The 25,399-nt window shown below is 49.4% G+C and overlaps 1 protein-coding gene across 2 annotated transcripts; it reads right to left on the minus strand.

Moving 5' to 3' along the window:
• Positions 1 to 3,806: 3,806 nt before the first annotated feature.
• On the minus strand, positions 3,807 to 24,675 carry RARRES2 (retinoic acid receptor responder 2). 2 transcript variants are annotated; one of them, XM_063924644.1, is made up of 6 exons: positions 24,568 to 24,675; positions 16,158 to 16,384; positions 14,022 to 14,126; positions 9,450 to 9,545; positions 5,462 to 5,582; positions 3,807 to 4,134 (listed from the first exon to the last, which is right to left on the minus strand). In XM_063924644.1, the coding sequence occupies exons 2-5, from the start codon at positions 16,347 to 16,349 to the stop codon at positions 5,484 to 5,486; spliced, it is 492 nt and encodes a 163-aa protein (XP_063780714.1). In that variant the 5' UTR covers positions 16,350 to 16,384; positions 24,568 to 24,675; the 3' UTR covers positions 3,807 to 4,134; positions 5,462 to 5,483. The 2 variants fall into 2 exon arrangements, with proteins under 2 accessions (XP_063780714.1, XP_063780715.1); XM_063924645.1 differs by lacking the exon at positions 14,022 to 14,126.
• Positions 24,676 to 25,399: the final 724 nt, after the last annotated feature.

Genomic DNA, 25,399 nt, shown 5'->3' on the forward strand with positions numbered 1-25,399 from the left:
CTAATATTGATTTGCATTTTTATGTTCAAACTAATGACTATTTCATGTAGGTAGCAATCTTAGCATATAAAGCACAGAATATGTTAATGATATAAACTTAGGTGACATCCTGAATTCCGCGGACGTCGGCAGATTGTGACTCATCCAATGATGCAATAGTTTACATCTTCTGTATCTATATTGTCTCTGATGTGTCTCTGATGGGTCGCATCTGGGACAAATCAGAGACAATATAAATATAGAAGAGGCGTAAAATAAATTTACAAGCGCAGCATGCGCAGCCTGGGGTCAGGTCTCGTAGACGCACACGGCGCAACAAGGTTGTGACTTGGGTCCACTGTGCAGCTCATCCATATTTGCCAACTTCTAGTTCTTCCCTCCCGGTAGAGATTCTGTTGGAGAGATGCAGCTGATCACTGTGGGGAAAAAGGGGCGAGTTCTTCTTGTCATTGCCCAAGCCCCCTCTCACCCCTGGCATTGTGTTGCAAATCGTAGGTCTATGATCACTTTGTCGCATTTGTTTTGTAACCACGTGATTCTACATGAAGAACTGTCTGATCCCAAATCTGGAGCTGGCAAATTTCCCCAATTTCTCTTCAGGAAGCGCTTCTCATGTGGAAACCCTGTCCACCAGCCCAGGCCACTCCACCCATGCAGAGTCCTGGACCCTACCCACCTGCATCCATGAAACTCCAACCCATGTGGAACTTCTGTCCACCAAGGCCATCTTAACAGCAGTGTAGGCCCCTGGGCACAGCAATGCACTGGGGCCCCTCACCATCCTCCAGCGGTAGGGGGGGGGGGGAGAAATCAGCTGCAGCTTTGATGTACCGCGGGTGGTAGGGGGGGTTCTATCTTCCGCTCAGCATGTAGGACCTGGAGCAGTAATTTCTGCTAATTACTCCTTTACTGCACAGATGGTGGGAGATGGGGCGGGAGGGAGAACACTAAACTGTAGAAGGGACATTGGGCTGAATGAAGGGCCCCAGTACATGACTTCCAGAGTGGTAGCGGGTGTTTAATATGCAGAGGAGGTGTGGATAGTGGCGTGGGCTTAATATTCATCATTTTCCGGTTGGAGGGCAGCTTTCAATGGGCTAAAACACTGGAGAGTCCCACCTTTCAGGAGGTACTGGGGGCACCTTTCAGGAGGTACTGGGGACACCTTTCAGGAGGTACTGGGGACACCTTTCAGGAGGTACTGGGGGCACCTTTCAGGAGGTACTGGGGACACCTTTCAGGAGGTACAGGGGACACTTTTCGGGAGGTACTGGGAACACCTTTCAGGAGATACTGGGGACTTGGTGATCATAGTTTAGGAGCCAGAGCAATCCACCAACTAAAATATAAAACTGCATATGAGGCGTGTGGAGCTGGAGCGGGGACCTGATATCTCTAGTTCTGGGCATGGTAGAGACAAGCTGCCGGTGTCCACCGAAAGAGGAGAATCCCAGCATTTGGAGTATACTAGAAACACTCTAAGTCAGATAGACCCCGAGATATCTTGTTGAGAAGAGCAATTAACAGGCTTTGATGTCAGATATCTCAGGATCCCCAGGGCCAATGTAAAAAAAAAAATCTGGTACCCCCGGAAAAAGAGGACCAACAGCTATCACCCTTATACTCCTGGGCCCTTGGGCAACTGCCAATTGAGCCCATACGATAAGATGGCCCTGCTGTCTACCAGCCCAGGATGCTCCATCCATGCATAGTCCTGGGCCCTACCCACCTGCATCCAAGAAACTCCTTCATCCTTCAAATGAAGAGAAGCAATAGGACACGAGGACATGCACTGAGACTGGCGTTAGCTACAGCCAGACTGACAGGCTGCAGGTATTTGGGGACGGATAAGGCAATCAGTTTTTGGGGCAGACTGAAGCCAGAGGCTATGTGCAAAATCTCTGGTCCTGGCAGCTTAGGTATGGTGGGATTTTTGAGCAACCTTAGGGTAATATAAATCTCTCTGCACATCTTATACCTATGACATGGTTTGACCATGGAGCAAAGTTACTTCTTTTGTTTTTTGGTTTTGCTCCCAACAGTGAATTAGCCCAAATGGCAGTATGTCACAGAGCCTACAACACTTACCCTCATATCCCCGCCAATGGCAGTATGTCACAGAGCCTACAACACTTACCCCCATCTCCCCGCCAATGGCAGTATGTCACAGAGCCTACAACACTTACCCTCATCTCCCCACCAATGGCAGTATGTCACAGAGCCTACAACACTTACCCTCATCTCCCCGCCAAAGGCAGTATGTCACAGAGCCTACAACACTTACCCCCATCTCCCCGCCAATGGCAGTATGTCACAGAGCCTACAACACTTACCCTCATCTCCCCGCCAATGGCAGTATGTCACAGAGCCTACAACACTTACCCTCATCTCCGCGCCAATGGCAGTATGTCACAGAGCCTACAACACTTACCCCCATCTCCCCGCCAATGGCAGTATGTCACAGAGCCTACAACACTTACCCTCATCTCCCCGCCAATGGCAGTATGTCACAGAGCCTACAACACTTACCCCCATCTCCCTGCCAATGGCAGTATGTCACAGAGCCTACAACACTTACCCTCATCTCCCCGCCAATGGCAGTATGTCACAGAGCCTACAACACTTACCCCCATCTCCCCGCCAATGGCAGTATGTCACAGAGCCTACAACACTTACCCTCATCTCCCCGCCAATGGCAGTATGTCACAGAGCCTACAACACTTACCCTCATCTCCCCGCCAATGGCAGTATGTCACAGAGCCTACAACACTTACCCCCATCTCCCCGCAATGGCAGTATGTCACAGAGCCTACAACACTTACCCCCATCTCCCCGCCAATGGCAGTATGTCACAGAGCCTACAACACTGACCCCCATCTCCCTGCCAATGGCAGTATGTCACAGAGCTTACAACACTTACCCCCATCTCCCCACCAATGGCAGTATGTCACAGAGCCTACAACACTTACCCCCATCTCCCCGACAATGGCAGTATGTCACAGAGCCTACAACACTTACCCTCATCTCCCTGCCAATGGCAGTATCTCACAGAGCCTACAACACTTACCCCCATCTCCCCGCCAATGGCAGTATGTCACAGAGCCTACAACACTTACCCCCATCTCCCCACCAATGGCAGTATGTCACAGAGCCTACAACACTTACCCCCATCTCCCCGCCAATGGCAGTATATCACAGAGCCTACAACACTTACCCCCATCTCCCCGCCAATGGCAGTATGTCACAGAGCCTACAACACTTACCCTCATCTCCCCGCCAATGGCAGTATGTCACAGAGCCTACAACACTTACCCCCATCTCCCCGCCAATGGCAGTATGTCACAGAGCCTACAGCACTTACCCTCATCTCCCCGCCAATGGCAGTATGTCACAGAGCCTACAACACTTACCCTCATCTCCCCGCCAATGGCAGTATGTCACAGAGCCTACAACACTTACCCCCATCTCCCCGCAATGGCAGTATGTCACAGAGCCTACAACACTTACCCTCATCTCCCCGCCAATGGCAGTATGTCACAGAGCCTACAACACTTACCCTCATCTCCCCGCCAATGGCAGTATGTCACAGAGCCTACAACACTTACCCCCATCTCCCCGCCAATGGCAGTATGTCACAGAGCTTACAACACTTACCCCCATCTCCCCGCCAATGGCAGTATGTCACAGAGCCTACAACACTTACCCCCATCTCCCCGCCAATGGCAGTATGTCACAGAGCCTACAACACTTACCCCCATCTCCCCACCCTCCTGTCACCCCAGCGGCCATTATTACACTGACACATATTCCATGTACATGTGACTTTATTACATCCAGTGTACACTGATTACAGGTGAGTGCACCATTATCAGCTCTTGGAGAAATCAGCTGCGTAACTGCAACACCCGAGAGATATATCAGAGGGTCAGGGGCAGAGGGTCTCCGTCATCCTTATTACGTGAGCGGCAGCCGCTGTGTACAGTGTTCTCTATAGCTCAGCCTGTGACGAATAATAATTCTCATATAACAGTATATACAATGTGGCGTAACGGTAACTGGCGGACGGAGGGTACAATCTTCCTTCAGATACGGATGTCGGTCCCATTCACTAGGAGGGTCTTCTACTCCGGCATCCTAGGAAGGGGAGAGGTGATCAGAGAGCAGAACCCGCACTGCACACTTACGGCAGAACTCTGTTATATCCCCTCTGTATATCACTGGCAGCACACGCCACGCATCAGTAATGACATTATTATGCCACCCCTCTGTTCATCCCCTTAAGGGAGGTTTATTACAATGCTGTCTCTTGTGGCAGGTGCGCTGTGCGATCGCGTGGGGCACTTTGGTGTTCCTTCTGCTCCCCTCCTCCCTCTAGCATAGTACTCTGCTCAGGAGGGGAGGAGTTATGTGGGATGATGCGAAACTCCGCCCCCTCTGACCGGAGTAGTATTAGGGAAGAGGGAGGAGGGGGAGCGGTAACGCCCGCCAGCCAATATGTATCACCCCCTTGGCAACGAGCATTCCCCTTGGCAACGAACATGGATGCCAGAGCACGAACATGACACCCACCACATGAAACCCATAGCAACGAGTATGACACCCAGTACATGAAACTCCTGGCAATGAGCATGACACCCAGCGCATGCAACCCCTGGCAACGAGCATGACACCCAGCGCATGCAACTCCTGGCAACAAGCATGACACCCAGTGCATGAAACCCCTGGCAACGAGCATGACACCCAGTGCATGCAACCCCTAGCAACGAGCATGACACCCAGTGCATGAAACCCCTGGCAACATGCAGGTAATTTAAAAGTAATTAGAAACCTCACTGTAGGGCATAATGTATCACAGGCAGTGCAGTATGTGGCATAATATGGTCGAGGGAGCCCATTTAGTGAGGCCATGCCCCCTTCGCCGGGGATGCAATTTGTAATGTTTGGGAAGGGGGGGGGCAATTTTTTAATGCTCGCACTAGGAGCCAAATTGTCTACAAACGGTCCTGGTTTATTAAAATTCTTACAATCGTCCTAACATATCGGAAGTAAGGGACTATTGGGCTCATTTATCAAGGAGTGATAAATTTCACCATGAGTGATAAATTGCACCAGCCAATCAGCTCCTAACTGCCATGTTACAGGCTGGGTTTTAAAAATGACAGTTAGGAGCTGATTGGCTGGTGCAAGTTATCACTCACAGTGAAATGTATCAATCATTGATACATGAGCCTATATATATGATGATTTAAGTATATATATATATATATATATATATATATATGTGTGTACTTAAATCATTGATGCTGACTTTAATTTAAGAGCCATATACATAAGCAATGTGGCTAATTAAGTCAAAAATGTAAAATTATACTTGCCAATAAGTTGGAACCCCTGGTATATAGAATATATAATGCAGCATCCCTCTTACTCTCCTCTTCTGCTGATCTAAAGCTTCTCTCACCTTTTTTTTGTCCCAAAAACTTCTACTCGGTCTTCACGAAACTGTAGGATCCAACTATCCTCGTCCCGGCAGTCTTCATGGCTACTTCTGTACAGGTCTTGTTCCTCTGATTCCCCCGGCCCTATAGAGAGATAAGGATAGAGAGAGAGAGGGAGAGAGAGAGAGAGGGAGAGGAGAGAAAGAGGGTAAGCGAGAGAGAGAGAGAGGGAGAGAGAGAGAAAGAGAGAGATATGGGGAAGAGGGAGAGAGCGGTAAGGAGAGAGGGAGAGAGAGAGAAAAAGAGAGAGAGGGGGAAAGAGAGAGAGGGAGAGAGAAAGAGAGGGAGGGAGATAGAGAGGGGGAAAGAGAGCGAGAGAGAGAAAGAGAGAGAGAGAGGGGAAGAGGGAGAGAGCGAAAGGGGAGAGGGAGAAAGAGAGCGAGAGGAGAGAGAGAGAGCAAGAGAGAGAGGGAGAGAGAGAAAGAGAGAGAGATATGGGGAAGAGGGAGAGGGCGGTAAGGAGAGAGGGAGAGAGAGAGAAAAAGAGAGGGGGAAAGAGAGAGAGGGAGAGAGAGAGAAAGAGAGAGGGGGGAAAGAGAGCGAGAGAGAGAAAGAGAGAGAGTTAGGGGAAGAGGGAGAGAGCGATAAGGAGAGAGGGAGGGAGAGAGAGAAATAGAGAGAGGTGTTAGAGAGAGAGGGGGGGAGAGAAAGAGAGAGATGGAGGGAGAGAGAGAGGGAGAAATAGGGAGAGATAGGGAGAAATAGAGAGAGGGGGAGAAAGAGAGAGAAAGAGAGAAATATAGGGGAAGAGGGAGAGAGCAATAAGGAGAGAGAGAGGGAGAGAGAGAGAAAGAGGAAGTGGGAGAGAGAGAGAGAACAAGAGAGAGAGAGGGGGGAGTAGGAGAGTGGAGAGAGAGAAAGGGAGAGGGAAGAGAGAGGGGGATTTGGAGAGGGGGGAGAGAGGGAGAGAGAGAGAGTGGGGGAGAGAAAGTGTAAGAGGGGGAGAGAAAGGGAGAGGGGAGAGAGAGAACAAAAGAGAGAAAGAGAGGGGGAGAAAGTGGGAGGGAGAGAGAACAAGAGAGATAGAGTGAGAGAGAGGAGAGAAAGTGGGAGAGGGGAGAGAGGGGGAGAGAAATTGGGAGAGGGGGCAGAGAGAGAGAGAGAGAGAGAGAGAGGGGGAGAGAGGAAGGGAGAAAGAGAGAGAGGGAGGGGAGAGAGAGAAATTGGGAGGGGGAGAGAGAGAGAGAGAGAGAGAGAGATAGAAAGCCTTATACATTTTCTCACCATCATTTCTAAGAGCCGTTGCTGATATACAGTAAGCTGCCGTTATATATCTCTCATAATAAGAGAGCCAATGAGGATTTGGTGCTGGAATCTCTCGGAGTTACACACCTATCAGGCGGTCGGACTGGTGTGACTGTAAATAATGAAACCCATATTGCTCCTTTGTTTATCCGCCCATTCCGCGGTGTCCGCCCACATCGCAGGCCTGGCATGCACCGGGCATAGTAGGATTGCAGACACATACTGTACATGGAGAACAGAGGGTAGACAGTAACGTTGCCCCTTGGTAAAAGCATGCTGCACTGCAGGTCGGGGCAGTAAAATGTGCAGAGATTTAGGGGTAGATTTACTAACGGTCCTTTTTATTCAAATCCACTGATCATCTCTGGCTTTAAAACAGCAACAGGAATCATGGGTAATCCCGCCTTATTTAGCATTAAGTCCTGCGGCAGATTTAAAGCTTTCGGTCACACCAGAATCAGCGGGGTGACAGACTGAAATTTAGTAAATCTACCCCTTAGATTTGGGAGGGATGTGTCCAAACTCAAATGTAAATTCCATTGGGATACATACAAAAGCAGCCAGTATTTACCCTGCATGCAGACGTAATACATGTATCTGCCCCCCATGCAGTGCAGAATTGGCTGTCCCAAGCAGGGCCAGATTAAGGGGGTAATTTTTTGCAGCCCTGCAATCAGATAGTCGCCACCTACAGGGGGAGTGTATTTTAGCTGTGCAAGTGTGCGAACGCATGTGTAGCTGAGCTGCGCAAACTGATTTTGTGCAGTCTCTGCGCAGCCCACAACTTACTCAGCCGCTGCGATCACTTCAGCCTGTTCGTGTCCGGAATTGACATTAGACACCCGCCCTGCAAACGCTCCGACACGCCTGCGTTTTTCCAGACACTCCCAGAAAACGGTCAGTTGCCACCCACAACCGCCCTCTTCCTGTCAATCTCCTTGCGTTCGCCGGTGTGATCGGATTTTTTCGCTCTATCCCGTCACTGACCGGCGATCCCCGTCGCTGCGGACCATCGTGCTGGGACCATCGCTGCGGACCATCGTGTGGTGCATACACATGCGCAGTTCACACCTAATCGCCCATTGTGCGTAAACGCAACCTAGCGATCAGGTCTGAATTAGCCCCTAAACCTTGGGGAGCCCGGGTGTGTATGTGTGTGTGTGTGTGGGTGTGTGTGTGTGGGGGGGGGGATAAGATTGTGCATTCCTCCCAACATGACTTATTCAGGAGGGTGAATTCTCTCTACCTGGACTTCCCACTTAATATATGATTGGCGTCACCTGTGTTGAACTAATTAATTAGAAAGGTATTTTACCACAGGTGATTGCAATCATAAATTTAGAGGAAAATCTGGATAGAGAGCATTTTATCCCTCCTGGAATGGGTCATGGTGGGAGGTATGGATTGTGTATATTAGATTTAAGCCAGTGGGGTATATTAGATTTAAACTAATAGTGTAATAAATCATAGGTACTGTTTATAGCTCCATCTAACAGAGATACAACTATTTTATAAAGTTTTCTGTAGTGGAACAAAGATAACTTAACCTTAAAATACACACAGAAAATTTAAATCTATAATTTATCTTGTCACATGCAAGAATAGCAGCCGCCTCTGTACTACTTACACACTGGGACAGGACTCAGGAGGACTCTCTATGTGTGTCTCTATCTCTAGACTCGAATTCTCTCATTAGATAAGAGGTTACACCAGACCAGGGCACCCAGTAAGGGAGGAGGAGAAGCTGGGATCCCTGGGTCACTCACAGCTCTCTCCACTCTCCTATCTCTCCTCTGGTTGGGAAGCTCCATCGGTGTCTTATAAAACCTGATACTCCTGTGTCTCCACCTGCACTGCATACCGTCCTGCCTGCATTCTGGCTGCTGGTTCTGCTGCTGCACAATAGGCGTTTCAATGTGATCCCCGGGCAGAATACGCAGCCACACAGACGGTGCTCCCCACAGCAGCTGTAAGTCTTTAACCCATTACTTGTTACCTGATAAAGGCTTTTTTATCACTTTGTGGGATCAGGTAACTGCAGCTGTGGCAGGAGGGCCCACTGGCGTTGGGTGCAGTGTGTGCAGTGCACACGGGAGCCTGAGTCCAGAGGGGGCCCCCACCGCACACACTGCACCCATTTGTAAAATACTCACCCCTCCGGAGTCCAGCGCCATCATCCGCAGAGCCGCTAGAACACCGTGAAAATGGCCCGGCGGCATTTTCATGGCGTTCTGCGCATGCGCAGTAGAGAAATCTCAGGGAAAATGAGCGCCGCGCCATTTTCCCGGAGATCTGGGCATGCACAGTAGAGTCTGAGCCCTCTAGTGCTCAGACTCTACAGCGCTCCGGGCAGAGAGTTAGGGGTCAGACGGAGGAGGCTGAACACGGGCCACGCCCCTGTGAGGGCCGAACACCTGACATGCACTCCACAGCTCCTGCTGACGCACCTCACATATGGGGTGTGCATCCCGCAGCAATGGGAGATAAGAGGACCGGATACAGGGGAGGGGGTAATGGCTGGGGGTGGAGGACAGGCCGAGTCACAGGTAGGTTCCGGTCTTTTCTCTCCTCTGGTCAGTTACTGCTCGCCGCAGGTTACAAACTGGACATCAATGGCTTCAATTTCAATAGAAACTATACAATGAGGGTGGTGACTGGTAGCGCAATTCTCTACAACTGATATATTCTCAATGGCCGATAATTTACCTGCACGAAGCGTGGCCGGACGCAGTCAATGACCTGAGACAGAACCTTGTGAGTCTCATACTCAAACTTGAAACAGGCAAAGCAGTTGAACACGTACTGTGGAGGAAACAGAGCAAGAACAGGGAGGATTAATGGATGTCACACATTGCTGTATATATAATATATATATATATATATATATATATATATATATATATATAGACTAGCTGTATACATGTTTTCCGCATGGGAGTGTCTGATTGTCGCGGTTGTACATATAAATGAGTAATAATCAGGTGAATGTATAGAGATGTAAATGTGAGACGTGTAAGTAAATATAAATCCCTGGTTCTTGGTTAGTATGAGCGAGGTTCGGTTTTACTCGGTTCTCAGAACGGCATCTTATTGGCTATCCAAAACACGTGACATCCGTGAGCCAATAAGATGCCGTTTTGAGAACCGAGTAAAACCGAGTAAAACCGAGTAAAACCGAACCCGCTCATCACTAGCGCCGCGTTACCCGAGGAGCACACGCAGGAGACACGGTAAAAAGTGACAGGAGCATTATTGTAGTTTATTACATTCTACACTCTGGAGGTGGGATCCAAATTCTGATCCGATTGTCCGTTTGGGCGTTATCGTTCCCGCAACGCAAGACACGTATCGGTAATGACGTCATTATGTCGCCCCCTGTCATCCCCTTAGGGGAGGTTTATTATCATTCTAATTACATCGTTTTCCTATTTCCCACCTGAAAAATATCTAGGTTACATTTCATCTTCCTAACATATCGGGGAGTGAGTGAGTGAGTGAGTCTCTGAGTGAGTCAGTGAGTCAGTGAGTCAGTGAATCTCTGAGTGAGTGTGTGAGTGCTTTCACATTTATATATACAGATATAACAATGGATCTAATTCAGACCTGATAGCTCTCCTGTGAATTTGCAGAGGTTTGCGATCGGATAGTCGTCGCCCAGACAGAGTGAAAACCCGCCCCGTGCAAGTCTGTGTACACCGTGCGAAAAGCTCTGCAAACGCCGGCCAGCTGCAAATCCGTACACATCACACTCACATCTAATGATATTTCCGGTCTGTGCGCAGCAGAGGACTTACCCCTACAGTGCGATAGAACCAGGCTGATCGGACCAGAGCTGACATCACACACCCACCCTGAAAATGCTTAGACACGCCTGCGTTTTTCCTGACACTCCCAGAAAACGGTCAGTTACCACCCCCAAACGCCGGCTTCCTGTGAACGCCTAGCAATCAAAAAAAGATGCAGGATTTTTGGGCAGTTTACTCCGCCTCCCGCTGCTTCTAATGGCCGGGCTCAACAGAGGCGCTCAGGGGTTACCCAGCTGTGCCCAGGAAATGCCAGAAGCGCCAATGGCCGGAGGGGCCAGCCCAGCCACCCAAGACGCAGGGGCGGCATGCTTAGATAAGGTATGCGTGAGGTCATGCCCAGGGCGAGTCAGGGTACAGCCCCATAACATGTGCCCAGGTGTCTATGGCATCTGCTACTTTGCAGAATTTACCAAGCTCCAGAACGCGATGGATTTGCATGGTTTAGTCATTGTAGTCTCTCCGAAACATACCGCAACAGTTACCAGGAGAGGAATCCTCAGGATCCCTCCAGGCAGTCTTCACTCACACACGTGCAGTCAGGAATAGTACTAACATTGTATTTCAAGTTTTCTCACAATATTCTGCAATGTTTCTATTTGTATATGTTTAGGACGACTTTGGGGCTGATAGCATAGGGGGAGTACACGTCCATATGGCACTGGCCACAACCAGGGGCACTTGCCCCACCACACTGGTCACACATCCTCTGCTTCTCACTATAGGCCCCTAAACATTTACCGCACAGGCACTTGTGACCCTTAATCCAGCCCTGCCTACATCGCACAGCGCACGCGTCACACAGAGTGTATACACAGAGGCGCAGGAGCGATGAGATGCATGGTCTCAGTAATGCGATGGCAGCAGAGGACATTTCAGTGCTAGCACAGTCAGACGCACAGATGTCCTGTCACCAGGGGAAGACATAAAGTCACAGGCACTACTGAGGACAATGACGCTAAAGGATGGAAGTATTAGATGAGGGAACCGGACATACATTTGGTGGGGTAAGTATGGGGTGGGGGAAATATGGGGTGATGGGCAGGTCATACGTTTGCTGGAGGAGGTATGGGGTGATAAAGCAGGTCATACGTTTGCTGGAGGAGGTATGGGGTGATAGAGCAGGTCATATGTTTGGTGGAGGAAGTATGGGGTAATGGAACAGGTCATAATTTTGGTGGACAGAGTTTGGGGTGATGGAGCAGGTCATATGTTTGGTGGAGGAAGAATGGGGTGATGGAGCAGGTCATATGTTTGGTGGAGGAAGTATGGGCTGATGGAGCAGGTCATACATTTGGTGGAGGAAATATGCGGTGATGGAGCAGGTCATATGATTGGTGGAGGAAGTATGGGGTGATTGAGTCTGTCATACGAGTGGTAGAAGAAGTATGGGGTGGGGGAAGTATGGGGTGATTAAGTCTGTCATACGAGTGGTGGAAGAAGTATTGGGTGGGGAAGTATGGGTAATTGAGGAGGTCATACGATTGGTGGAGGAAGAATGGGGTGATGGAGCCAGACATACCACTGGTGGAGGAAGTATGGGGTGATGGAGCCAGACATACGATTGGTGGAGGAAGTTGGAGATGGACATACAATTTTTGGAAGAAGAATGGGATGGTGGAGCCAGAAATATGAATGGTGGAGGAAGTATGGGGTGATGCAGCCAGACATATAATTGGTGGGGGAAGTATGGGGTGATGGAGTCGGTCGTATGATTGGTGGAGAAAGTATGGTGTGGGGGAGGTATGGGGTGATGGAGCCAGATGTACGATTGGTGGAGTAAGGGTTGGGGTGATGGAGCTGGGCATACAATTAGTGGGGGTAGTATGCGGTGAAAGAGCCAGTCATATACTTGGTAGAGGAAGTATAGAGTGGGGGAAATATGAGATGATGGAGCCTGTCATACAATTGGTGAAGTAATGATGTGATGGAGATGGACATACGGTTGGTGGAGGGAGTATGGGGTGATGCAGCCAGACATATGATTGGTGGGGGAAGTATGGGGTGATGGAGTCGGTAATATGATTGGTGGAGGAAGTATGGGGTGGGGGAAATATGGGGTGATGGAGCCGGTCATATGATTGGTGGAGGAAGTATGGGGTGATGGAGACGGTCATATGATTGGTGGAGGTAGTGTGGGGTAAGGGAAATATGGGGTGATGGAGTCAGACATAAGATTGGTGGAGGAAGTATGGGGTGGGGGAAATATGGGGAGATGGAGTAGGGCATATGATTGGTGGGGGAAGTATGGGGTGATGGAGATGGATATATGATTGGTGGAGGAAGTATGGGGTGATGGAGACGGATATATGATTGGTGGAGGAAGTATGGGGAGATGGAGTAGGGCACAAGATTGGTGAAGGAAGTATGCGGTGATGGAGACGGATATATGATTGGTGGAGGAAGTATGGGGTGATGAAGATGGATATATGATTGGCGGAGGAAATATGGGGTGATGGAGAAGGATATATGATTGGTGGAGGAAGTATGGGGTGATGGAGATGGATATATGATTGGTGGAGGAAGTATGGGGTGATGGAGATGGATATATGATTGGTGGAGGAAGTATGGGGTGATGGAGATGGATATATGATTGGTGGAGGAAGTATGGGGTGATGGAGATGGATATATGATTGGTGGAGGAAGTATGGGGAGATGGAGTAGGGCATATGATTGGTGAAGGAAGTATGCAGTGATGGAGACGGATATATGATTGGTGGAGGAAGTATGGGGTGATGGAGACGGATATATGATTGGTGGGGGACGTATGGGGTGATGGAGATGGATATATGATTGGTGGAGGAAGTATTGGGAGATGGAGTAGGGCATATGATTGGTGAAGGAAGTATGGGGTGATGGAGACGGATATATGATTGGTGGAGGAAATATGGGGTGATGGAGATGGATATATGATTGGTGGAGGAAGTATGGGGTGATGGAGACTGATATATGATTGGTGGAGGAAGTATGGGGTGATGGAGATGGATATATGATTGGTGGAGGAAGTATGGGGTGATGGAGATGGATATATGATTGGCGGAGGAAGTATGGGGTGATGGAGACGGATATATGATTGGTGGAGGAAGTATGGGGTGATGGAGACGGATATATGATTGGTGGAGGAAGTATAGGGTGATGGAGATGGATATATGATTGGGCGAGGAAGTATGGGGTGATGGAGACTGATATATGATTGGTGGAGGAAGTATGGGGTGATGGAGATGGATATATGACTGGTGGAGGAAGTATGGGGTGATAGAGACGGATATATGATTGGTGGAGGAAGTATGGGGTGATGGAGACAGATATATGATTGGTGGGGGAAGTATAGGGTGAAGCATGCACAAATGATTCAGATTTGAGGATGTGACTCTTCTGCTATTGTGATGAGTCAGAGTAACTAAGTTAAAAATAAACTGATCCATAATCATCGGGTATTGTGGAGCCTGGTATAGCCGGCTTGTGAGACCCTCACCCCTTTCTGATTGTACTCGCAATCAGACTTCATCCAGTGATGCTTCGGGCAGGTCGTCTGTTTCACTGTAAACTCCACGTTCACAAATATACCGGCAGCATACTCCTAGACAAAGATAGATGCAGTCAGTAATTGCCAGTAGCAACCCATAACAGCCAGTAACAGCCGGTAATAGCCCGTAACAGCTGGAAATAGCCAGTAACATCCAGTGACAGCCAGTAACAGCCAGTAATAGTGAGTAGTATAGCCAGTAACAGCCAGTAATAGTGAGTAGTATAGCCAGTAACAGCTGGTAATAGCCAGTAACAGCCAGTAATAGTGAGTAGTATAGCCAGTAACAGCCAGTAATAGTGAGTAGTATAGCCAGTAACAGCTGTTAATAGCCAGTAACAGCCAGTAATAGTGTGTAATATAGTCAATAACACCTGGTAATAGCCAGTAACAGCCAATAATAGTGTGTAGTATAGCCAGTAACACCTGTTAATAGCCAGTAACATCCAGTAATAGTGTGTAGTATAGCCAGTAACACCTGGTAATAACCAGTAACAGCCAGTAATAGTGAGTAGTATAGCCAGTAACAGCCGCTAATAACCAGTAATAGCCAGTAACAGCCAGTACAATAGCCAGGAACAGCCAGTAATAGTGAGCAGTATAGCCAGTAACAGCCAGTAACACTTGGTAATAGCCAGTAACAGCCAGTAATAGTGAGCAGTATAGCCAGTAACAGCCGATAATAGCCAGTAACAGCTGGTAATAGCCAGTAACATCCAGTGACAGCCAGTAACAGCCAGTAATAGTGAGTAGTATAGCCAGTAACAGCTGGTAATAGCCAGTAACAGCCAGTAATAGTGTGTAGTATAGCCAGTAACACCTGGTAATAACCAGTAACAGCCAGTAATAGTGAGTAGTATAGCCAGTAACAGCCGCTAATAACCAGTAATAGCCAGTAACAGCCAGTACAATAGCCAGGAACAGCCAGTAATAGTGAGCAGTATAGCCAGGAACAGCCAGTAATTGCCAGTAACACCTGGTAATAGCCAGTAACAGCCAGTAATAGTGAGCAGTATAGCCAGTAACAGCCGATAATAGCCAGTAACAGCTGGTAATAGCCAGTAACATCCAGTGACAGCCAGTAACAGCCAGTAATAGTGAGCAGTATAGCCAGTAACAGCCAGTAATAGTGAGCAGTATAGCCAGTAACAGCCAGTAATAGTTAGTAATAGCCAGTAACAGCCAGTAATAGTGAGCAGTATAGCCAGTAACAGCCAGTAATAGTGAGCAGTATAGCCAGTAACAGCCAGTAATAGTGAGTAGTATAGCCAGTAACAGCCAGTAATAGTGAGCAGTATAGCCAGTAACAGCCAGTAATAGTGAGCAGTATAGCCAGTAACAGTCAGTAATAGTTAGTAATAGCCAGTAACAGCCAGTAATAGTGAGCAGTATAGCCATTAACAGCCAGGAACAGCCAGTAATAGTCAGTAACAGGGAGAAAGAGGGACTGGGGGCATGCCCCCACAGTGATGAAAACAGGAGGTGTGGCTTGTGATCACAGCATTCCTGCAAAGTCACGCCCCTCTTTTGGGGTGCTTTTGCGCCCAGCCACTGTGTAAGGGATCACAGATGTGACGCCCATTGCATCCATCTCTGAGTCCGGCACAGAGGCTGATGGAGGGTACGGACCTATGATGGTACACCCGGCAGGTGCGCCCTCCTTTCACTAAAACACGCCACTAACACTTACGGCACATTTGCACCCATGTAGTAAATAATTTTTTCCTTTACATCCAACAGACGCATTTGTCAATAAGCGTCATTGTAACTGCTAAATGCTACTGTCAGAAGCAAGTGGTTTACCAGATCCGTTTGGACCATAGGATCCGAGGCCCACTCCTGTCTGCTCTGTGCTATAGGTGAGGGTCCTCACAGACAGATTATACCAGCCAGATGCTGGGCCCCTCATATCAGAGAGTCACCCTAGTGGCCCCTAATGTCAGGGCAGCTATGAGCCCATAGTGGTCTGGACCCCTGGCTGTAACCGGCCTCCTCCGATACCTGATTCCTAGTACAGCTCATTGGTTACAGCACAGGTGGAGGCCGAGCGCCCGTACATCCCGCTCTCCAATCTAGAACACTTACAGTTTCTTCTTTTCTCACTAGAGAGGAGAACTTGAATCCATTCTTCAGGTGGTCCTTGGTGTGGAAATCTTCCATTACCAGCCTGACCGCCTTGTTCTGTATCTCCGAGAGTCCATCCACATGGACCGCACCCTCTGCGGCCAGAACCAGCAGCGCAGAAACGAGCCCCCATATCCTAGTGGCGGCCTTCATGGTGATGATATAGACAGACCTGGTTCTCCTGGGAACTGTGGGGAGAAGAACACATCTTGTTACTGAACCCCACACGGATCGCACAAACCCATTTTTCTTCTTGCAACTAACACATTAGACATCAAGCACCGGTAAGACATCAGCAGAAGCAAGGCTGCGTCTTGTGCAGGATAAAGCACGTGCACTAATGCGTTGTCTCAGCCTGAGCCAGGGGCGTAACTATAGTGGGTTCAGGGGATCCATTGCTATGTGGCCCCGAGGCTCAGGGGGCCTGCCTGCACTGCACCCAGCTCACGTGGGCACCAGTGCTGAAACGCACAGTGAGACGAGGTGGCGCTGTATTGGTTAGAGAAAGGGACGGTCTACAAACTACTCGCCGCAATTCTAGTGTCTTACATACACTAGATCAGAGCAATCAGTTTGGCGGCTGTCCCTGTATTCCTCTGAATGGCCGCCGTTTTGCAGGGGAACATGTGCAACTGATGTAGGGGCCTATTGGAGTCATTCTGAGTTGATCGCTCGCTAGCTACTTTTAGCAGCCGTGCAAACGCATTGTCGCCGCCCACCGGGGAGTGTATTTTTGCTTTGCAGAAGTGCGAACGCTTGTGCAGCAGAGTGCCTGCAAAATCTTTTTGTACAAAACAAGACCAGCCCTGTAGTTACTCTTCATGTGCGTTGATTCTAACGACGGAGGGACGGCTTTTGACGTCACACACCCGCCCAGTGATCGCCCAGCCACGCCTACGTTTTCCCTGGCACGCCTGCATTTTTCCAACCACTCCCTGAAAACGGTCGGTTGACACCCAGAAATGCTCACTTCCTGTCAATCTTCCTGCGTTCGGCCGTGCGACTGAAAGCTTCGCTAGAACCTGTGCAAAACCACGATGCTCTTTGTACCCGTACGTTGCGCGTGCACATTGCAGTGCATACACATGCGCAGATTAGCTGTTTTTTTTCACTGATCGCTGCGCTGTGAACAACAATCAACTCGGAAAGACCCCTATGTACTAAGATTTGGAGAATGATAAAAGCACCAACCAACCAGCTCGTTACTGCCACATTTCAAACACAGCCTGTAACATGGCTGCTGATTGGCTGTGACTTTATCTCCACTTTATTTCTCTCCAAGGCTTAGTACATCTCCCCATAGTGTGCAGAGCACAAGGGGAAGAAGACAATTGCAGGTGTTCAGGAGAGCGGTAAGCAGGAGCAGCAATACAGTGTGGTATAGTATAAAATGGAGGCACTACGATGTGGCATAATGTGTACTTGGGCACTAGAATGTGGTATACTGTGAAAGAGGGGCTTGGGGCCCCTACACTCTGTTTCTATGGGGCCCAAAAAGCTGCCCTGGCCTGAGCACCTACGAGCGTTCACAAACAGCCAATCACAAATCATTATCATCATCATCATCATCATCAGTACATTGCCCACAGTTGTATGTAGCCGCCAAAAGACTCTTCCTATCAACCTCTTTATTCCTTTGTATTTTGAATAGATGTGTGTTACCCTGGATATAGTGTGTGTGTCCCTTTAAGAGCACTTACCGATCCGCAGCAGCGGCAGGGGTAGGCACTGGCACAGTAGGAGCTAAGTTGAGCCCATGGTCCGGTTACGTGGTCTGAAGGAGGAGAGCTGATTGGACAGGGGAGCTTGGGAAGAAGAAGAAGGAGCCGGGAGTGGAGACAGTAGGTGCTGGACGCGGAGCAGAGCAGAAGCTGAGGACAAGGGGAGCCGCTGGACATGGGGTGGTGAGAGCAGCGCTGCAGAAGTGTGGGCAGCGGGGTGCGGCCGGGGACCCAAGTGCCAGAGAGCGGGTGGTGACATGCCGCAGCCGAAGACCGAACACCACAAGGCCTTAGGAGAGGCACAGACGCCGCGGCCATCTTGTGTCAGCAAAGAACCATTGGAAGCAGGTCCGGCAAGTACATACCCCCGCCCCAAGGTTCTGAGGGAGTACCTTGCGTAATTGACAGCCCAAACCAAGGGCAAGTGTGCCCACTAAACTCCACCGCCCTTGTCAGTGACTGTGCAGTGTTAGAAGGGCGCAGCCAGCAGCGCCATACTCTACCAGTTAAAACCCACTAACAGGGGTTCACAAAAGACTGAGGGGGGCATTCAGACCTGGCAGTTTGATGATTTTAAGAGGGTATTATTGCCTGTGTTATAAAGAATTACATTTTTGGAATGTATTTCACTATGGGGGTGATTCAGACCTGGTCGCTGCTGTGCGTTTTCACACAGCTATTAACTCCGCATGCATATGCACCGCAATGCGCACGCGCGTCGGCAAACAACAACAGGCATCGCTGGTCCGTGACAGGCTGGTGCAAAAAATGCAATCGCACAGCCATTCGCATGCTGAGTGACAGTAAGAGGATGTTTGTGGGTGGTAACTGCCCGTTTTCTGGGAGTGTCAGAGAAAACGCAGGCGTTCCCAAGCGTTTTCAGGGAGAGTATGCAACGTCAGCTCTGGCCCCGATCAGCCCGTTCTCATCGCACTGGAGGAGTAAATCCTGGGCTGCGCACACACTGCACACAGTAAAAAAATAATTCAATGGTGAGTGTGGTGATAACGGATTTGCAGCGTCCGCTGACTGAGGGATTTTTAGCAGCTCATCGTACACATGTGATCGCACACTTGCACAGCGTATATACACTCCCGTTGGGTGGCGACTATCTGATCGCAGGACAATTTTAGCAGCCCAGCAATCAGGTCTGAATCATCCCCTCATGTTTTCCCATATTTGAGGGAAGTATTATTATCGTTTAATTTATAACAATAGCGCAAACATCTGGTGTACCATCTCTTTATTTATTGCAAATTTAAGTGAAGTCCTGGAACTGAGAGAGACTGAGTTTGTTCAATCTACAGCCCCTCATGTTTAAGTGAGTTTGCCATTGTCAAGTGACACTACCCCTCCTTCGCTAGCTACAACCTCTTTAGATAAAGAACTGAGTACAATTCACAGTATCCTAACCCAGGATTCCCCCATACATCTGTGTGCCCATTTACCCATTGACACGCTGTGGCACAGCAGACTTCAACCAGAGCTCCAACGATATTTGGTGGTGAAGATATTTGTACTTTGGCTAGGGAGAGCTAGAAAGTTATTGTATATGATTACTGAGTATGTTTTCCATTATTCTTCTCATCACCACATTATAGAATGGAATGCTAATGCCTTATGCAATTGTTTATGATTCCAATTATTTTATGTTGATTTGTGATTCCAGTAGTATTCTTCTTCATCTGTGATTCAATCCTATTGTCTTTTGCATACTGAATGATCCTTTGTGATGTGAACTGTAGCAAATTGTCTTCTCTTGTTCTTCTTTGATGCCCAATTATTTTGTGATTCTTTAAATCCAAAGTCAATTAATCAGTCATCTTCAATCCAGAGTTCATTGCAGCTCAATAAAAACACCTCCTGTTGGAATTGCTGACTCACTTCTGATTCGTATTAATCTATCCTGCCTCTCTGAGCATGGTATTACGATATAAGGTACGGGGAACAACATTTAAGGTGAAAGGTTCGTCACATAGCCACCCAACAACTGTGATACCTCTCGCAACCACTTAGACATACCCTGCCAAACCCGGGGGTGTTACCGATGGGCTTTATGTAACAGCCTGCAAGGTGCGGGCACAGGCGATATTTCCTTTTATGTTATTGCCGTCACAGACTACATATATAGTGCACAGTTATATATGTCAGGGTATGAAGACTTTTGCATGCACACTTCAGGATATTATAAAATGTTTCACAACTGAGCTGGATCTGAGCCAGGGAAACATTTATTACAGCCGCCCATTGTTCTCCCAATAACATTGTCAGCCCTTCAGAAAGCCCAATTGTTTCCCTGCGAACGCCTTATTTCCCGGGAGCTGATAGCGTCCTGTGTGGAATTAATTAAAGTGTTTACAGGAAACCATCACATTCCAGGAACGCAGAGTCCTCAAACTTAGGGGGAAATGTATCAAAGATTGGAGAGAGGTAAAGTACTAAGCAATCCGCTCCTAACTGACATGTTTCAAACACAGCCTGTAACATGACAGAAGCTGATTGGTCAGTACTTTATCTCTCTCCAAGGTTTGATAGATATATATATATATATATATATATATCTCCTTCAGAGAGGGAATGGTTTTCTTCTGTGTTGCAGACTGTAATAAGCTGTGGGGGCAGCGGGAGGCTGGAGCATTATATGGGGGGTAAATGTCCCATTATACAGAATATAAGAGCTTATGCATATGGGTGGTCTTCAGTATGCCAAATGTCGGGATCCCGGCGCACAGTATACCGGCGCCGTGATCCCGACACCCGGCATACCGACAGCTATTCTCCCTCATGGGAGTCCACGACCCCCCTGGAGGGAGAATAAATAGCGTGGCGCGCGCAGCGAGCCCGCAAGGGGCTCCTTTGCGCTCACCACACTGTTGGTATGCCGGCGGTCGGGCTCTCGGCGCCGTTATGCTGGTCGCCGGGAGCCCGGCCGCCGGCATACCATACTACACCTTATGCATAGTGGTGTCTGTAGAACTACAAGCACATGAGCGGCAGTGTATACTCATACTTGCAGTGCACAAATGGACATGTGTCACACTGTAATACACACTTGCTGACATTTTACTGGAGATGCAGGAGGGAGGGGTCCATTGGGCCGGTGTGAGGATTCCCCTAGCTGCAAAATGCATCTGACCCACCTGCACTGCTCATGTTACATCTGCCCCACCTGCACTGCTCATGTTACATCTGCCCCACCTACACTGCACGTGTTACATCTGCCCCACCTGCACTGCTCATGTTACATCTGCCCCACCTACACTGCTCATGTTACATCTGCCCCACCTGCACTGCTCATGTTACATCTGCCCCACCTACACTGCACATGTTACATCTGCCCCACCTGCACTGCTCATGTTACATCTGCCCCACCTACACTGCACATGTTACATCTGCCCCACCTACACTGCACATGTTACATCTGCCCCACCTGCACTGCTCATGTTACATCTGTCACACCTGCACTGCACATGTTACATCTGCCCCACCTGCACTGCTCATGTTACATCTGCCCCACCTGCACTGCTCATGTTACATCTGCCACTCCTGCACTGCACATGTTACATCTGCCCCACCTGCACTGCTCATGTTACATCTGTCCCACCTGCACTGCACATGTTACATATGCCCCACCTGCACTGCTCATGTTACATCTGCCCCACCTGCACTGCTCTTGTTACATCTGCCCCACATGCACTGCACATGTTACATCTGCCCCACCTGCACTGCTCATGTTACATCTGCCCCACCTGCACTGCACATGTTACATCTGCCCCACCTGCACTGCTCATGTTACATCTGCCCCACCTGCACTGCTCATGTTACATCTGCCCCACCTGCACTGCACATGTTACATCTGCCCCACCTGCACTACTCATGTTACATCTGCCCCACCTGCACTGCACATGTTACATCTGCCCCACCTGCACTACTCATGTTACATCTGCCCCACCTGAACTGCTCATGTTACATCTGCCCAACCTGCACTGCTCATGTTACATCTGCCACTCCTGCACTGCACATGTTACATCTGCCCCACCTGCACTACTCATGTTACATCTGCCACTCCTGCACTGCACATGTTACATCTGCCCCACCTGCACTGCTCATGTTACATCTGCCCAACCTGCACTGCACATGTTACATCTGCCCTACCTGCACTACTCATGTTACATCTGCCCCACCTGCACTACTCATGTTACATCTGCCCCACCTGCACTGCTCATGTTACATCTGCCACTCCTGCACTGCTCATGTTACATCTGCCACTCCTGCACTGCACATGTTACATCTGCCCCACCTGCACTACTCATGTTATATCTGCCACTCCTGCACTGCACATGTTACATCTGCCCCACCTGCACTACTCATGTTACATCTGCCACTCCTGCACTGCACATGTTACATCTGCCCCACCTGCACTACTCATGTTACATCTGCCACTCCTGCACTGCACATGTTACATCTGCCCCACCTGCACTGCTCATGTTACATCTGCCACTCCTGCACTGCACATGTTACATCTGCCCCACCTGCACTACTCATGTTACATCTGCCACTCCTGCACTGCACATGTTACATCTGCCCCACCTGCACTGCTCATGTTACATCTGCCACTCCTGCACTGCACATGTTACATCTGCCCCACCTGCACTGCACATGTTACATCTGCCACTCCTGCACTGCACATGTTACATCTGCCCCACCTGCACTGCTCATGTTACATCTGCCACTCCTGCACTGCACATGTTACATCTGCCCCACCTGCACTGCACATGTTACATCTGCCACTCCTGCACTGCACATGTTACATCTGCCCCACCTGCACTGCACATGTTACATCTGCCCCACCTGCACTGCTCATGTTACATCTGCCACTCCTGCACTGCACATGTTACATCTGCCCCACCTGCACTACTCATGTTACATCTGCCCCACCTGCACTACTCATGTTACATCTGCCACTCCTGCACTGCTCATGTTACATCTGCCCCACCTGCACTACTCATGTTACATCTGCCCCACCTGCACTACTCATGTTACATCTGCCCCACCTGCATTACTCATGTTACATCTGCCCCACCTGCACTGCTCATGTTACATCTGCCCCACCTGCACTGCTCATGTTACATCTGCCCCACCTGCACTACTCATGTTACATCTGCCCAACCTGCACTGCTCATGTTACATCTGCCCCACCTGCACTACTCATGTTACATCTGCCCCACCTGCACTGCTCATGTTACATCTGCCCCACCTACACTGCTCATGTTACATCTGCCCCACCTGCACTGCTCATGTTACATCTGCCCCACCTGCACTACTCATGTTACATCTGCCCCACCTGCACTACTCATGTTACATCTGCCCCACCTACACTGCTCATGTTACATCTGCCCCACCTGCACTGCTCATGTTACATCTGCCCCACCTGCACTGCTCATGTTACATCTGCCCCACCTGCACTACTCATGTTACATCTGCCCAACCTGCACTGCTCATGTTACATCTGCCCCACCTGCACTGCTCATGTTACATCTGCCCCACCTGTACTACTCATGTTACATCTGCCCCACCTACACTGCTCATGTTACATCTGCCCCACCTGCACTGCTCATGTTACATCTGCCCCACCTGCACTGCTCATGTTACATCTGCCCCACCTGCACTACTCATGTTACATCTGCCCAACCTGCACTGCTCATGTTACATCTGCCCCACCTGCACTACTCATGTTACATCTGCCACTCCTGCACTGCTCATGTTACATCTGCCCCACCTGCACTGCTCATGTTACATCTGCCCCACCTGCACTACTCATGTTACATCTGCCACTCCTGCACTGCTCATGTTACATCTGCCCCACCTGCACTGCTCATGTTACATCTGCCCCACCTGCACTACTCATGTTACATCTGCCCCACCTGCACTGCTCATGTTACATCTGCCCCACCTGCACTGCTCATGTTACATCTGCCCCACCTGCACTGCTCATTGTTTTGCCCAATTGCTAACAGTCCAGCTACAGCCCCCAAAGCCCAGATACATGCACCAGGCAGATACAGAAGGGTATTTGCCACACAGCTCTTTGTACATAACATTTAGGAGGAGATTTATCAAAGTGTGGAGAGAGAGAGCAAGTGGAGAGAGATAAAGTACAGTCAATCAGCTCCAAACTGCCATGTTACAGGCTGTGTTTGAAAAGTTACTTAGGAGCTGACTGGCTGGTGCTTTGGGGGAGATGTACTAAGCAGTGATAAAAGTGGAGAAGTGAGCCAGTGGGGAAGTTGCCAATGGCAACCAATCAGCTGTTCTGTATAGTTTTATAGTATGCAAATTATAAATGTTACGTCAATGCTGATTGGTTGCCATGGGCAACTTTTCCACTGGCTCACTTCTCCACTCTTCTCACTGCTTAGTACATCTCCCCCTTTATCTCTCTCCAAGGCTTAGTACATCTGTCCCTATGTGCGGAGATCTCACATCAGACCCCCCCTTCCCCCTGTCTGAGGGCAGCGTCCTGGTTTCACTTTCACTTCTCCACAATAAAACAGTGAAATGTAATAAAATATTAGAACTTTCTGGAAGCGCTGAGATAACGCAGTGACTGCGAGTCTCTATATAACACAGAGAGTATAGACAATACGTACATTGGGTCTCCGGCGTGCGTGGGGGTCTCTCTTCTGGATGGAGTGAGAGGGGATTTCTGGCGTCTGGATATGACAGTGTCAGGGGAGGAGGCAGAGGGGGCTCAGGAAGGGGGCGTTCTGGAGAGTTTGGGGCCGGTTACTCTGCTCAGTAACAACGTCTGGATCTCGCCGGCTGGGAATCTGCGGCCCCTGTAGACACGTTCTGGCGCACCTTAGTATGAGTGTATCTTGATGCTGGATTTATAACAGATATTCTGGAAGAATCAGAACTCGCCCGGTTTCCCTTTTATAAAATTCTGCTATCAGTCCAGGGGGAGAAATCGTAGAAAATAACCCCGGCGTGCTTCCTACATAACCCCGGCGTGCTTCCTACATAACCCCGGCGTGCTTCCTACATAACCCCGGCGTGCTTCCTACATAACCCTGGCGTGCTTCCTACATAACCGCGGCGTGCTTCCTACATAACACCGGCGTGCTTCCTACATAACACCAGCGTGCTTCCTACATAACACCGGCGTGCTTCCTACATAACCGCGGCGTGCTTCCTACATAACCCCGGCGTGCTTCCTACATAACACCAGCGTGCTTCCTACATAACCGCGGCGTGCTTCCTACATAACCCCGGCGTGCTTCCTACATAACCCTGGCGTGCTTCCTACATAACCGCGGCGTGCTTCCTACATAACACCGGCGTGCTTCCTACATAACACCAGCGTGCTTCCTACATAACACCGGCGTGCTTCCTACATAACCGCGGCGTGCTTCCTACATAACACCAGCGTGCTTCCTACATAACCCCGGCGTGCTTCCTACATAACCCCGGCGTGCTTCC

Source organism: Pseudophryne corroboree, chromosome 5, assembly GCF_028390025.1.
Source record: "Pseudophryne corroboree isolate aPseCor3 chromosome 5, aPseCor3.hap2, whole genome shotgun sequence".
Taxonomy (NCBI): Eukaryota; Metazoa; Chordata; class Amphibia; order Anura; family Myobatrachidae; genus Pseudophryne; species Pseudophryne corroboree.

Excerpts from the sequence above, each read along its gene's own strand:
- RARRES2 (XM_063924644.1), bottom strand. The coding sequence starts at position 16,349 with ATGAAGGCCGCCACTAGGATATGGGGGCTCGTTTCTGCGCTGCTGGTT. Across the intron at positions 9,546-14,021 it reads GCGAGTACAATCAGAAAGGG|TACGTGTTCAACTGCTTTGC; the intron begins GTGAGGGTCTCA and ends TTTCCTCCACAG. Across the intron at positions 5,583-9,449 it reads TCCGGCCACGCTTCGTGCAG|GGCCGGGGGAATCAGAGGAA; the intron begins GTAAATTATCGG and ends ATCTCTCTATAG.